Consider the following 12,753-nt stretch of genomic DNA (forward strand, 5'->3'; position numbering starts at 1 on the left):
ACACATCTTGTCCAATATCTTTCTGTTTTGGTGGTCATGCCACAACCATGCACGTAGCATTTTTAAGCAGAGGTCAATCATTTGTATGGCCCTCGGAGGATGTTGAAAAAATGTAAATGGCCCTTGAGAGGTAAAAGGTTCCCCACCCCTGATTTAAATAGTGGAAACACATTAAAATAAAGGGTTAAACTGTCTGTACTGTTACTGTGGTATCATTACTGTGAAAGAGATTTATAAAATGTTTCTCATTGAAAACAGTTGCAAAAAAGCTGAAAATGTAAAGTGTTTTGTCAAATGAAATTGATTGGAAAAGGGTGAATGATCTGTCAGTGACTTACGTGTAAAGCCGTTGACAGCCACTCTGTTGGGATGGAAGAATCCTTTCTTGCACTGGCACGTGTACTTGTCCAAGACAAATCCATGACCATGGTGAGGCAAACACTGCAAAGAGACAAGAACATATACATCAGCAACACAGAGAGGACATTGGAGGCAATCTTTGCTTTTATTTCCTTGATAATAAATAAGTTTGTTTAAAGAATTTTAAACAAAACATCTTGTAAAGCGGACTGAATAAACACCAGTATAAAAGCAATTAAAAATGTCAATATTAAACCAAAAGTAAAGTCTGGAACGTGGGATCAAACGTCTTGTGGGAAGGACAAGGGTCTAATTATTTAAGTGGTGAGATTCCTCTCTCTGTCTAATCGTGCCTTCTCCACACTTAATATTAAATTAGTAAAGCCGCTTCCATTTGATTGAAAGTCTGATAGGAAACAGACTGAGGGCTGCTGAGAAAAACACAAGGGGTGTCAGGGGGCATCCTTGGCAGACTTATGTGCCGTTTGCCAAATTACAAGATATAATTAATATCTTAATTAGGAACATACTTATTTGCATGATTTTAAAGGCAAGGCAAGTTTATTTATATAGCACTTTTCAACACAAGGCAATTCAAAGTGCTTTACAAAAAATGAAAGACATTAAGAAAATGGCATTTAAAATCAGTCATTAAAAAGAAAAGCTAATAAAATAAACATTAAAAGAATGGAGAACTATTAATTATATTTCTTGTTGAAATGAGATTCCATCTTCTCTTGTATGGACACATTTGGGTCATTGCATAAAGCTCAATGTTGTTTTTTCTTGCTCTTGCTCTCTCCCTTAAAAACGACATAACAGCCAGAGATGATAATGACTTATGAGTCACAAGAAAAGACGAGGGGCCCAGAATAGCAACGGTACTTCTGCCGAAACTTGACACGCTATGAAGTGCTTGTGACCTGACTGTGAGAGGCAGGGCCAGTGGCAGGATCTGGAAGTCTTTAGAGGAAACTATTTCTGACTGTCTCTCAAGGACCTGAGAGTGTAGTCCCCCCAGTTAAAGCCTTGGGGGGGCCGGCCAGGGCTCAGAAGCACAAAGTAATTAACAGGTTACAATTCAGCAAACGTGGTCCTTCAACAGATTCCACTGAAGAGCACAACGCATTTAAAGTGGCACTACATTCATTTGTTGAACACGGCTACTCATTGCAGTGGTGACAGTTTGAAATGGGTCCTTGTGTTCTTAACATCGTAAACCTGTAAATTAATTTGCCACTGCACATTCACCATCTCCAAATGTGTATTACACCAGCAGCAAGACTTTGGGAAAAAACATTTTGGTTTCTTTTAAGCTACCCTTTCAACACATTGACAATGACAATTGGGCAACAGACAATGGAGTATTATTAGGCAGTTTAACATGCATATATTCCCCCAGGTAATGGTGGTGATTGAAACTGAGTAAAACATGGACTTACATTCTAGAAACATGACTTCAAATGAATGCTAAAGTGGCTAACTGTTTTCTGATTGTGGAAATAGGTAAACGTTTATCACATAAACTGTGTATGAAGATAATACTGTATGTCAATGATGCGTTTGCTCCTTTTTTCCTGTACTCTATAGATTAAAACCATCAATAATCTAATATATGTTCAAGCTGTAAATAGCTGGTGAACAATCCAAACTTATGTTTAGTACGTTTTAGTGTGTGCCTAAACAGCTTCGACATGTTAACCTACGCGGCCAGTCAATATTAGAAGGTAACTATGATATTGGTAAACCAGCCTCTCTGTGAACAACATTGGATACTTGCAAGATGAATGGGCCACCATATTTGTCATTTTGATTCAGGCTGTTGATCTGTGAATCCGTTCATAAAAATCTGCCTGGCACAGTTTTAGATGAGTCCTGTGGGGCAACGTGACTTCATCTCTGATTGGCCAACAGTCGTCTCCTCAGGACAGGTGGAGCGTGCTGCAGCTACTGCCTGCCACTGTGAATATGCCCACCCAGACACTTGGAGAAAAAGCCAGAGACAGGTGGGTGTGTATGCTTATTTTTTCATGTATGTGACAGGGAGAGCCAGGAATAGCCATGGCAGTGCATCCCTTCTGCCTGCAGCGGTGATTGATGTGGAGAGTGTTGAACGGGGGGGAACCTGCCTCCCAGCAGCCTGCCATAAGTCACATGTGTACAAACTGTACAAACTGTGAAGTCCACTGAGACAAATGTAACATTTGTAATATTGGGCTATATAAATAAACATTGATTGATTGATTGATGTGATGGGAGTGGTCCGGCCAGAAGCCAGAAGGGCCATGAAACGCAGCTTTTGGCCCAGATGTGTAAAAGGTCTCTAAACAGGGAGGAGGAGCTGAGTAGACCCCTAGGGCAAAGTTATATTTTATCATGTATTTATTTTGCAAGATCTGAAATTTGAAAAAATAACATATACATCTGTTACAAGGCAACATACTTTACAGTTCACAGAGCACATTTAGACAGTGACCTACTTCTATGCACACAGCATATGCTATTTATTGTGTTTGATTATGTTCTATTGATAGCAAGCCTCTCCGGGAGCCATATTGTTCTTTCCTTAATGAGCTTAATGCTTCAAAAGTGCTGTCAGAGCAGAGAAATAACATCAAATATACTGAGAGTAAGGCTATATAAAGAATACTGTGTTTTACTGTACAGCATTTATAATTCCTGTTTGCAAAAAGATCCACAATGGTTGCATGAAATAGTTGCTCTATAAAAAATGAGTGATAATTAACCTTAATAATAATACAAAAGAAATGTCTCTTGATGTTTATGTAACTTACCTGTGAATTCAGAGATAAATACATAAACAAAATATACCTAATTGATTCTTATACTGTGTGTCTCCATTGCCCCAGGTCCTCCTACCAGCACTACTCACTGTTGTTTACTTGCCAGCTGTGGCAGCTGTCAATCACACGCACTGTGACATACTAATTGCCATGGTGACATGTGGGTGACCGCGAGAGCCTTTTTATCGGAGTGCGTCACGCTGTCAGGCCAGCATGGTCTGCCTGCGACACAGCACTAATAAAAGGGCCACAGGACTCAAAAATAGATATAACACACACTCCCTCCCTCTCTCCTCCCTCTCTCTCTCTGACTTGTGTGCCAGCATCATCTTACATCAGTGGTGTTTGTAGCGTGGTTGTGATCAATTTGTAATTTAATAACGACCTAATGTCAATTAAACTCATATTGAAGCAATAAAAAGAAGACATCTCAGCATGACCCAAGGAGAGTTCATTTGAATACCATATGGCCCAAAGTATGAGTATAGTTGTTGGCTGTATGGCTGGAGCTATTTATCATGTTTTGAGCTGAATGGAATTTGTAATACTACAGCAATCTTTTATCCTGTTAAGGGGCTTAACATAAAAGATCAATTGATACCAATCATAAACCCTTGAAATAAATCAATATCTACTTGCATTGTCACAGATGTTTATGAGTTCTGAGAAATGGAACCAAATAGGTGATTGTTCCTCTACCAGGTTGCTCGATTTGAAAATGTTAATAGGGTCTAGTATCGAAAATCATATAAATGTCCCTTTTTCCTAACCTGTAAATTAGCCCATGACCCCTTTGATTTCTCTTTCTCCCAGGGGCAGCAGTTAGAGGAAGGCTTTCCTGTTTCAACATGACAATTCCCACATCCACAAAGCCAGGTCCATATAAATGGTTTTCCAAGTTTTATGTGGAAGAACTCGACTGGCCTGCAGAACTCTGACCTCAAACTCAATCAACAACTCTTGGATGATCTGTCCCTAGTCCCTACCACTGCAACATAGGCATTAGGTGAAATATTACACTAAGATTGAAGATAGTGGCATTACCAATTTCACACATTTTTATAATTTGTAGATTGTTTTGTCCTATGGCCCTTTTACGTGCCCATGGTGGGTCTCATATTGTGCGTCTTTTTAGTCTCCTAAAAAAGAGTATGAAACTAGTGGATAACCCCCAATTTGACTATAAAAGGGGATCTTCTTAAAAAAAAGTATTTCGGTTCTCTCTAATAGAGACACATGTATTCAGGTTTTTAAAGTGTAATTTTTGCTGGAAAATGAAGAACTCAACTTTTTGATAGAGGGTTGTAATTTAAAACTCAAGGTCAGACAGAAAAAACACATTTGCTCTTATTTTGCTATTTTTTTAATAACAAAATTAGGGGTGTTCAGCAAATATTAACCACTTTTTTTTAATCCTGAGTGGATATGGTGGAATGAGCTCCCCATTGACATCAGGACGGCAGATAGCTTGCACATCTTCCGGCGCAAACTGAAAACTCATCTCTTTCGACTCCACTTCGAGCGTTAGAACTATTAACGAAGCACTTTTATACTAATAAAGGACTGGCTTATCTAAAGCCAGTTGAGTAGCACTTGAAATGTTTGGCTCTATGAAACCTGATGTACTTATATGATTCTGTTTTCTTCAAGGTTGTGTCTTCCTGGTCGAATGTACTTATTGTAAGTCGCTTTGGATAAAAGCGTCAGCTAAATGCAATGTAATGTAATATATTTGAATAGATAATAAAATAAAAAATGTAAAAAAGTATGAATGTCTATGATTTGGGCATCATACATTAAAAACTCTGGTGCTAAGAGGTCAATGTGCATGAGGACATCAAATTTTAGCTTTTAACTGCATTATCTTCTTTACATCATTTAATGAATCCTTGCAATTCCTGCACACAAATGTACACACTCCACATACTCTTCCTCCGACATCAAACACTGCAGTTCTCCTCCATCACCTTTCTGTAACATGAAGCGGGGGAATAAAAAAACAACTCTGCAAGTAGCACTAATTGATGCAGAGGCTGGTTGTCTTCCACCTGACCAGGAAACCAGGAACCAGCTCGATTCTGCCGGCTAATTAGAGCTCTCCCTCTCTTTGAAATAAACCCACGCTATTCCGGTCCAGCCCAGTGCCTAATCAACTGCTAATAGGCCTCTGTAGATACTCGTAATGATCCTACAGAGTGCTACGTAAACCCAGAGGATAGTTCATCGTCCAATAATTACAGATAGGTTGCACAGAAAGAAGGTAAGAAGGAGAAGACTTGGCCACAGGGCGATTGTCTCTGTATTTGTAGTACAGTTGCAGTACAGTATGTGCAGTGAGCTGTAAACCACCAGCTCAGATGTGTATGAAGGCATCATGTAAATTAGACAGAAACACGGCTGTTCTACCTGCGGTGTTAAACAATGTATAATATCTTCTATAGTTCTGGAGAAACTTTGTCAAGTCTAACCACCAGGGATATCTCAAAATGTGGCATTAACCTGGCATAGAGGGCCTTATGAAGCTCAATGATGAAGGTGCAATTCAGGGATGTGTAAGCTTCAGGGAAATTGTAGTTCTCAGGACTCAAATATGGGCTGTCTTGAATGGTGTCTTGTCATTTTTACCTGACTCCTAAATGTTCCAGCCTAATGGGGGTTTAAATTCCCTCTGACTTCACATTTAATTCGCACTTCCAACTTTTGATGAATTCAAGATCTTGTTTCTTTTGAATTTGGATGAACCTTTGGAAACTATTTTTGCTAAATAAATGTTACAAAATGGGATCCAATACGCTTGATTCAGGCCAGGTTAGAGCCTATAAACTATAATATTACAATTAAACCCTAAATGATAAATAAAACTCCCATCATTTAATGAAAGGAAAAATTGCCACAATTTCAGCAACACAAGTTAAATCACTCTTTTCAGACTCAATGGACATGCAATAGCTGTTTCATGAAGACAACAGCCTTAGGTTTACAATATGGAGAGAAAAATGTCTACAATGTCTATAATTAGTTGACTGTCAATGAGAATTTAGAGGGCACAATAAACATTTCCCTCACTAATCACTTGATTTATGATAAATGATTCAGTTAGAGCAGAATGCCTTGAAAGTGATAGTTGGTTTTTATATAGTATGAGAGAGCAAAATATATAGAAAAATAAGAAGGATGAGTTTGACGTCAATATCTTTGATTCGGGGCATGCTAAAACAATGTTTAGCTTTTGGGCATGGACTGGGCTGAATCAATTGGCGCTGGGTCTGGCTCAGACTGCAATTTCAGGCTTGTGCATTACCCTGACTCTGAGACACAAAGAGACACAAAGGAGAGCTGCATGACAGAGACTCTGCTCAGAGGGACAGCTACACAGCCTGCCTGGCTTTTAAATGAGGTCAACTAGCCGGAGTTAGCCGGGGCAGGGCTGCCCGGACAGCGGGGCCTCGCTTTGGGTGAAGTCCAGACACCAAAGCCGAGACACCAGTGAGATAAACACTCTAGCCTAGAGGGAGCTTAACACTGCCATCAGGCTGGGAAAAAAACACACAACAGACACCACTGAGATATTGCTGTCATAATCACATTCACAGCTTATGTAAGTGTCAAAGTGAACCCGGCAGAGTACATATTTATTCCTCGTTCGCACGGTAAAATGGACAGTAATGTTGGCTCTTGCAACCTGCAAATAGACATATCTAAATGTACTGTACACAAAACAAGGAAAGTGAGTAGTAATGAGTCAGGCACGCACAAAGTTTTCTGACAACCTCAAAGCAGCCTCCAGGGACAACAGGCACAAATACTGTCATCGGTGATGAAGATCAGGGAAATGTTCCACTGTAGTCCACTGACCCGACACAACTCTCCTCCTATACTGTAACTGCAACAGCTCTCACTTCCTTGTCATCCTAATATGTGGCTTGAAAGTGAAAAAAGTCAGAACTCTTTTTTTTTAAGTTACCAAAGTTTGAATAATTTCAATAAATGGAAACATAACATTTTCCCTAATGAACTCTTTGAATCCCTGTTCAGTGTATTTAACTGACTCTCTGACACACTACTGAGCATTGATATTATCTTTGTTGATGCAAAATGGTTGCGCTAACAAGACAAACATTACACCAAACCGTCTGTGATTTAACACTGCAGATGGTATGATCCTGGATAAAGAAGCTGTTTACTGACCGTGCACAAAAGCAACTGCTTTTGTGCCTTTATGTGACAATTTTAATGATATTTGGGTAGCGATTAAAATCATTTCACTGCAGCCAAACAGAGTTGGATTTGCAGATTTCTGGACTCAACCTTTGGAGAGACGAGGAGTAGCTTTCACATTAGGATGTAGTTTGGACAAACCTCAACAGGTCCAACTGAGAGGAGACCCAGTGGCAGATGCAGAGCACTATGGAGGGATTTCACATGCTTACTGGTAAGGAAACACCTCAGAATCTCTCAGGAGGACCAGAGGATATAGTAAAGGAAAACTACTTGCTTAGTCTTGCATGGACCTAGATAAGAAAAATGTATAGATTGTCCAAAACTTCATTTTTCCCCCCCCTATTCATGGTATTGGAAAAAAATATGATAAATACAACTTTGTTACATCTATGGTGTTACTGTTCAACAATTACCGCCATGAGCTCGGCGCTCGTGAACTATCAACAGGAGGGCAGGGGTAGCCTCGCTGCGGGGAAGCAGTGTGTGGACCTGTCAGCGCAACTTACCCTGACACACCAAGCAGTCACCAGAGAACTCGCCGACGCCGACTGTTGCGTCGCTGTGTTCTCCTGCGTCTTGGCCATGTGTCGCACTGGAACACACCCCAAAGACTTCAGCCGAGCACGTACGAACTGCGCATGCGTGAGTGGCAATAACTCTCCTTACCAGCAGGCGGCGGTAGTGTGTATTCGTCATTCAAAAGAGGCAACAACCAGAAGACAGAGAAGAAGAACAGCAGGTCTCCCTTGAAAAAGAGATCGTTGATCTCAATGGGATTTTCACCTGGTTAAATAAAGGCTACAAACAAACAACAGACTGTGTGATCTAAACAAACAACAAATAGCATGTGCGTTCCATTTTCACTCTCGTCCATCGAAAACATGTTTCGTGCGGTACTGGAGCTATCAGCCATTGGAGTGTTGCTTGTGGAAGACATTCTCAAGCAACCGTTTCGCTTCTCATGCACTGATTTGCTAGCTGAACAGCCAATCAGAGTGATTTCTTTGTCCGACTGCCTGTGGCCGACGCATGGCCGATTCAACAAGTTGAATCGGCCGTGCGTCGGCCATGAAAGGCCAAATAAGGCGTGTCACGGCCGACGGTGCGGGACACACCAAATTGAGTTTGGGCGACAGGGCACGCTTCGTCGTCCGACTAACGAAAACGGACGATTTCGGCCTGGTGTGTCAGGGCCTTCAGGGATGCGCCGATCGCCGATCCTATCGCCCATCCGATCGAGTGGGCGGGGCCTATGGGGATCTTCCATTTAAAGTGATGTTTAAAACTCAGTTAATGGGGCTCATTCACTGGAGCTTCCACAAACAACAACCAACATAATTATTACATTCAAATGAAGTACATTATTCAAGTTTACATTAACTTTGGATAATAACACGGGAGAAATGAGCGGAAGCACTCTCTTTTCCTCTCTCCCCCTCTCTCTCGCTCTCCTGACAGCCTGTCATTATCGTCTCATGCAGCTCACTGATCCAGTAATGAGTGACCCGACAGTGAAGAATAAATATATTTATAACTAGTTTAGCTTGTTCCAGAGGTAGATAAAATAGCTAAGTGTGTTACTGTAGGTCTAACTCTTAGTGTGTTTTGCTCCGCTCACCGGTCCGTCACAGCGGGTAGAGCTGCAGGATTTCTGCTTCACACACGTTGCATACCGCTATTTTATTGTAATTTTCGGACACCTTAAAATACTGCCAGACTGGTGAAGCCATTTTGGCGAGCTTGTTTTGCCGCGCACAGAGAAAAGTGTCAGGTATTTTACGTCATGCAATCGACTCTCGCGATCGGCAGAGAGTGAGTATCGGCCGATATCGATTGGTGGCCGATCGATCGGAGCATCCCTAACTTACATGATGCCGAATTTAACAAACAAATTTAAATAATTGGTTTAAACAGCATAATAATAAGGACGATCGTCCGTTCTGTGATTCACACATAGCCAGTCCGCCCCTGTGTAGCATGTTATTTCGATTAGAGATGAGCAGATCACCACTGGGCTTTCAACTAAAGACACAGCCATGCAAAAACTGCGGCATTTGTACAGCTCCTTATGGGTACTGCAATTTGTGAAGTGCTTTCCTCTGTGGTGAAACGATCAGCACTGCACTACGGAGGAAAGTGGCAGAAAGTTGCCTGGAGTTAAAGAGAGCGGGGCTGCGTTGCGTGCATGGCTTCCTTCTGCAGGTAACAGGGATAACTGGCGGTTCAGGATCCGAAAAATAAAATTTAAATATTTGTGCACACTTATTACACTTATTCCTAGTGTGCCACTGGTTACGGTGCCGCGTGCCAATGGTGGCACGCGTGCCAGGGGTTGCCGACCCCTGGTTTAAAGCAACAGCCAGGTTTTCTTTTGTCTGTGCAAATTATGCTACCATTACTTCCTTTCTTAGTGTCTGTATCCCCCACTTCTTCTCAGTCTATTTCTATCCTTTCACATCCAATCTCATGGGTCCATAGACAAATGTTACCTCTACATTCCACTTTTTCCCAATCCTCCGCAGACTGAGTGTTTGCTTTCTGCCTCGGTGTACGGTGTGCTGCTGAGGCTTGGCACAGTGAATGTGAGACTGAGCCCGGAGGCGGGTGTTCCCAAGTCTTCAAAGTGTTTCCATGTAAATTCAGAGTTCCAGCATTATCCACTGAGCCAATTAGAGGGACAGTGGTTAAGGAAGGGCTGCACTGCCGAGGGGGCCGGAGTTAGAAGTGTCCTGTGATCTCTCGTCCCACTGTGTTATGGCCAACGGTCCTCAACCTTGATATTTTCATCTCAAATAATGCTGAGGAGACAGTACTGCTGCACATAGAGAATCATAATGCTATCCAGTATGGGATTTGGATCTACAAAGTAGTGGTTTCATCTTTTGGTAATCCAAAAAAAACCTTAGAGGACAAGATAGAATCACAAACTGAATCCTTGAAAGGTTTTGGATATAGAATGAAGAAATCTGGGCGATGTTACAGAAAATATAGCTATAAGTATTCCGAACCACTCCATTGGCAGGACATGCTAAAAATAAAAAAACTTTTTTAAAAAAGTGTTATTTTTCCTTCATTACTGAAAACTTTTGAGAACTGTTTCCAAGAGGTCAAATTCATTCCATCTGCTGACAGATCTTCATCGCTGTTAAACTTCTTAATACTTTTACAAAAGTGGAAAGAAACAAGGGGATCAGAGGGTGTGTGCCAATTACAGAGGCATCACACTACTCAGCCTCCCCGGGAAAGTTTACTCTAAGGTACTCGAAAGGAGGGTCAGGCCGATTGTCGAACCTCAGATTGAGAAGGAACAATGCGGATTCCGTCCTGGTCGTGGAACGACGGATCAGCTTTTTACTCTCGCAAGGATCCTGGAGGGGGCCTGGGAGTACGCTTATCCGGTCTACATGTGTTTTGTAGACTTGGAGAAGGCGTATGACCGAGTTCCCAGGGAGTTACTGTGGGAGGTGCTGCGGGAGTATGGGGTGAGGGGGTCTCTACTCAGGGCCATCTAATCTCTGTACTCCCAAAGCGAGAGCTGTGTCCGGGTCCTCGGCAGTAAGTCGGACACATTTCCGGTGAGGGTTGGCCTCCGCCAGGGCTGCGCTTTGTCACCAATCATGTTTGTAATATACATGGATCGGATTTCGAGGCGTAGTCGTGGGGGAGGGGGTCTGCAGTTCGGTGGACTAAGGATTGCACCACTGTTTTTTGCAGATGATGTGGTTCTAATGGCTTCATCGGTCTGCGACCTTCAGCACTGGATCGGTTCGCAACCGAGTGTGAAGCGGCTGGGATGAGGATCAGCACCTCCAAATCTGAGGCCATGGTTCTCAGCAGGAAACCGATGGACTGTCCACTTCAAGTAGGGAATGAGTCCTTACCCCAAGTGAAGGAGTTCAAGTATCTCGGGGTCTTGTTCTCGAGTGAGGGAACAATGGAGTGTGAGATGGGCCGGAGAATCGGAGCAGCGGGAGCGGTACTGCAGTCGCTTTACCGCACCGTTGTGACGAAAAGGGAGCTGAGCCAGAAGGCAAAGCTCTCTGTCTACCGGGCCATTTTCGTTCCTACCCTCACCTATGGTCATGAAGGATGGGTCATGACCGAAAGAACGAGATCGCGGATACAAGCGGCCGAGATGGGTTTTCTCCGCAGGGTGGCTGGTGTCTCCCTTAGGGATAAGGTGAGAAGTTCGGTCATCAGGGAGGGACTCGGAGTTGAGCCGCTCCTCCTTCGCGTCGAAAGGAGCCAGTTGAGGTGGTTCGGGCACCTAGTTAGGATGCCACCTGGGCGCCTCCCTAGGGAGGTGTTCCAGGCACGTCCAGCTGGGAAGAGACCAAGGGGTAGACCTAGGACCAGGTGGAGGGATTATATCTCTTCGCTGGCCTGGGAGCGCCTTGGGATCCCCCAGTCAGAGCTGGTTGATGTCGCCAGGGAAAATAAAGTTTGGGGCTCTCTGCTGGAACTGCTACCCCCGCGACCCGACCACGGATAAGCGGGAGAAGATGGATGGATGGATGGATGGAAGAAACACATTTATTGCAGTATTTTCATTCCTGGTCTTATCTAAAACTTAGTGTTGTGGTCTCTCTACTACTTTTCTACAATACAGCAAAATTCATCCAGCACAAAAGGATTTGCAAAACATTTAAGAGTGAATTAAAATCTGCTGGTGCGCAGCAGTATTTTATTTCCTTCCTATCAAGCCCCCTTATCAACTCTGGAGCATAATCACAGCTTTGGTGAGATCAGTGTAGATAATTAGCAATTACCCTATTTACAGGCTTGTGAACATACTCTAATAGGCAGATAGCAAGGAATGTAGTTAGTTATGATGCTTTGGGCCCTTTTTCTCCCCCTCAAATGAGATCAGCAGGTTCAAAGGACCGGGATGGTGTGAAATACTGTTTAGACAGGTCCCTTGTGGGAATCCCTGCCCCACTACGATTCAGAATTTCTAAAGTACTGTTTTTATCTTTGAGTTCGCTGCGGAGCCCTTAGATGAAGGGGTAACCCTTTTTTTGTTGAGTGCAAAGGGAACACATGGACAGAGAAACAAGCAGATACAACGTATACTAATGTGTGTAACATTCTCAAAGGGGTTTTGGCAGTTTACAACATACAACTGTCAAAAGAGCAAACAAGTCCCAGTGAAGATTTCATTTTTGGATGTGATGTGAAACTATGCATTATCTTAGGAAAGTTTTTAAAACATGACAAAAACAGATTGATTGCAAAATGGATGAATTCCTATTGATTATTATTCATCAGGGAATATAGCCAATTCTCCTTTTTTGAAGGCAAAGATACCATATGGGAAATATTTGTATACTTTTCATGACAGAAATCATGTAGTTTTTCATTTACATTC

General features: G+C 42.5%; 1 protein-coding gene across 1 annotated transcript in view; it reads right to left on the reverse strand.

The window, feature by feature from the left end:
- The window catches only part of gpr158a (G protein-coupled receptor 158a), an 81,855-nt gene that overhangs the window by 45,213 nt on the left and 23,889 nt on the right, over nt 1-12,753 (reverse strand). The window contains 1 exon segment of the mRNA XM_034214077.1: nt 339-441. Within this exon segment, the coding sequence (XP_034069968.1) occupies nt 339-441 (103 nt within the window).

Source organism: Gymnodraco acuticeps, unplaced genomic scaffold (genome assembly GCF_902827175.1).
Source record: "Gymnodraco acuticeps unplaced genomic scaffold, fGymAcu1.1, whole genome shotgun sequence".
NCBI lineage: Eukaryota > Metazoa > Chordata > Actinopteri > Perciformes > Bathydraconidae > Gymnodraco > Gymnodraco acuticeps.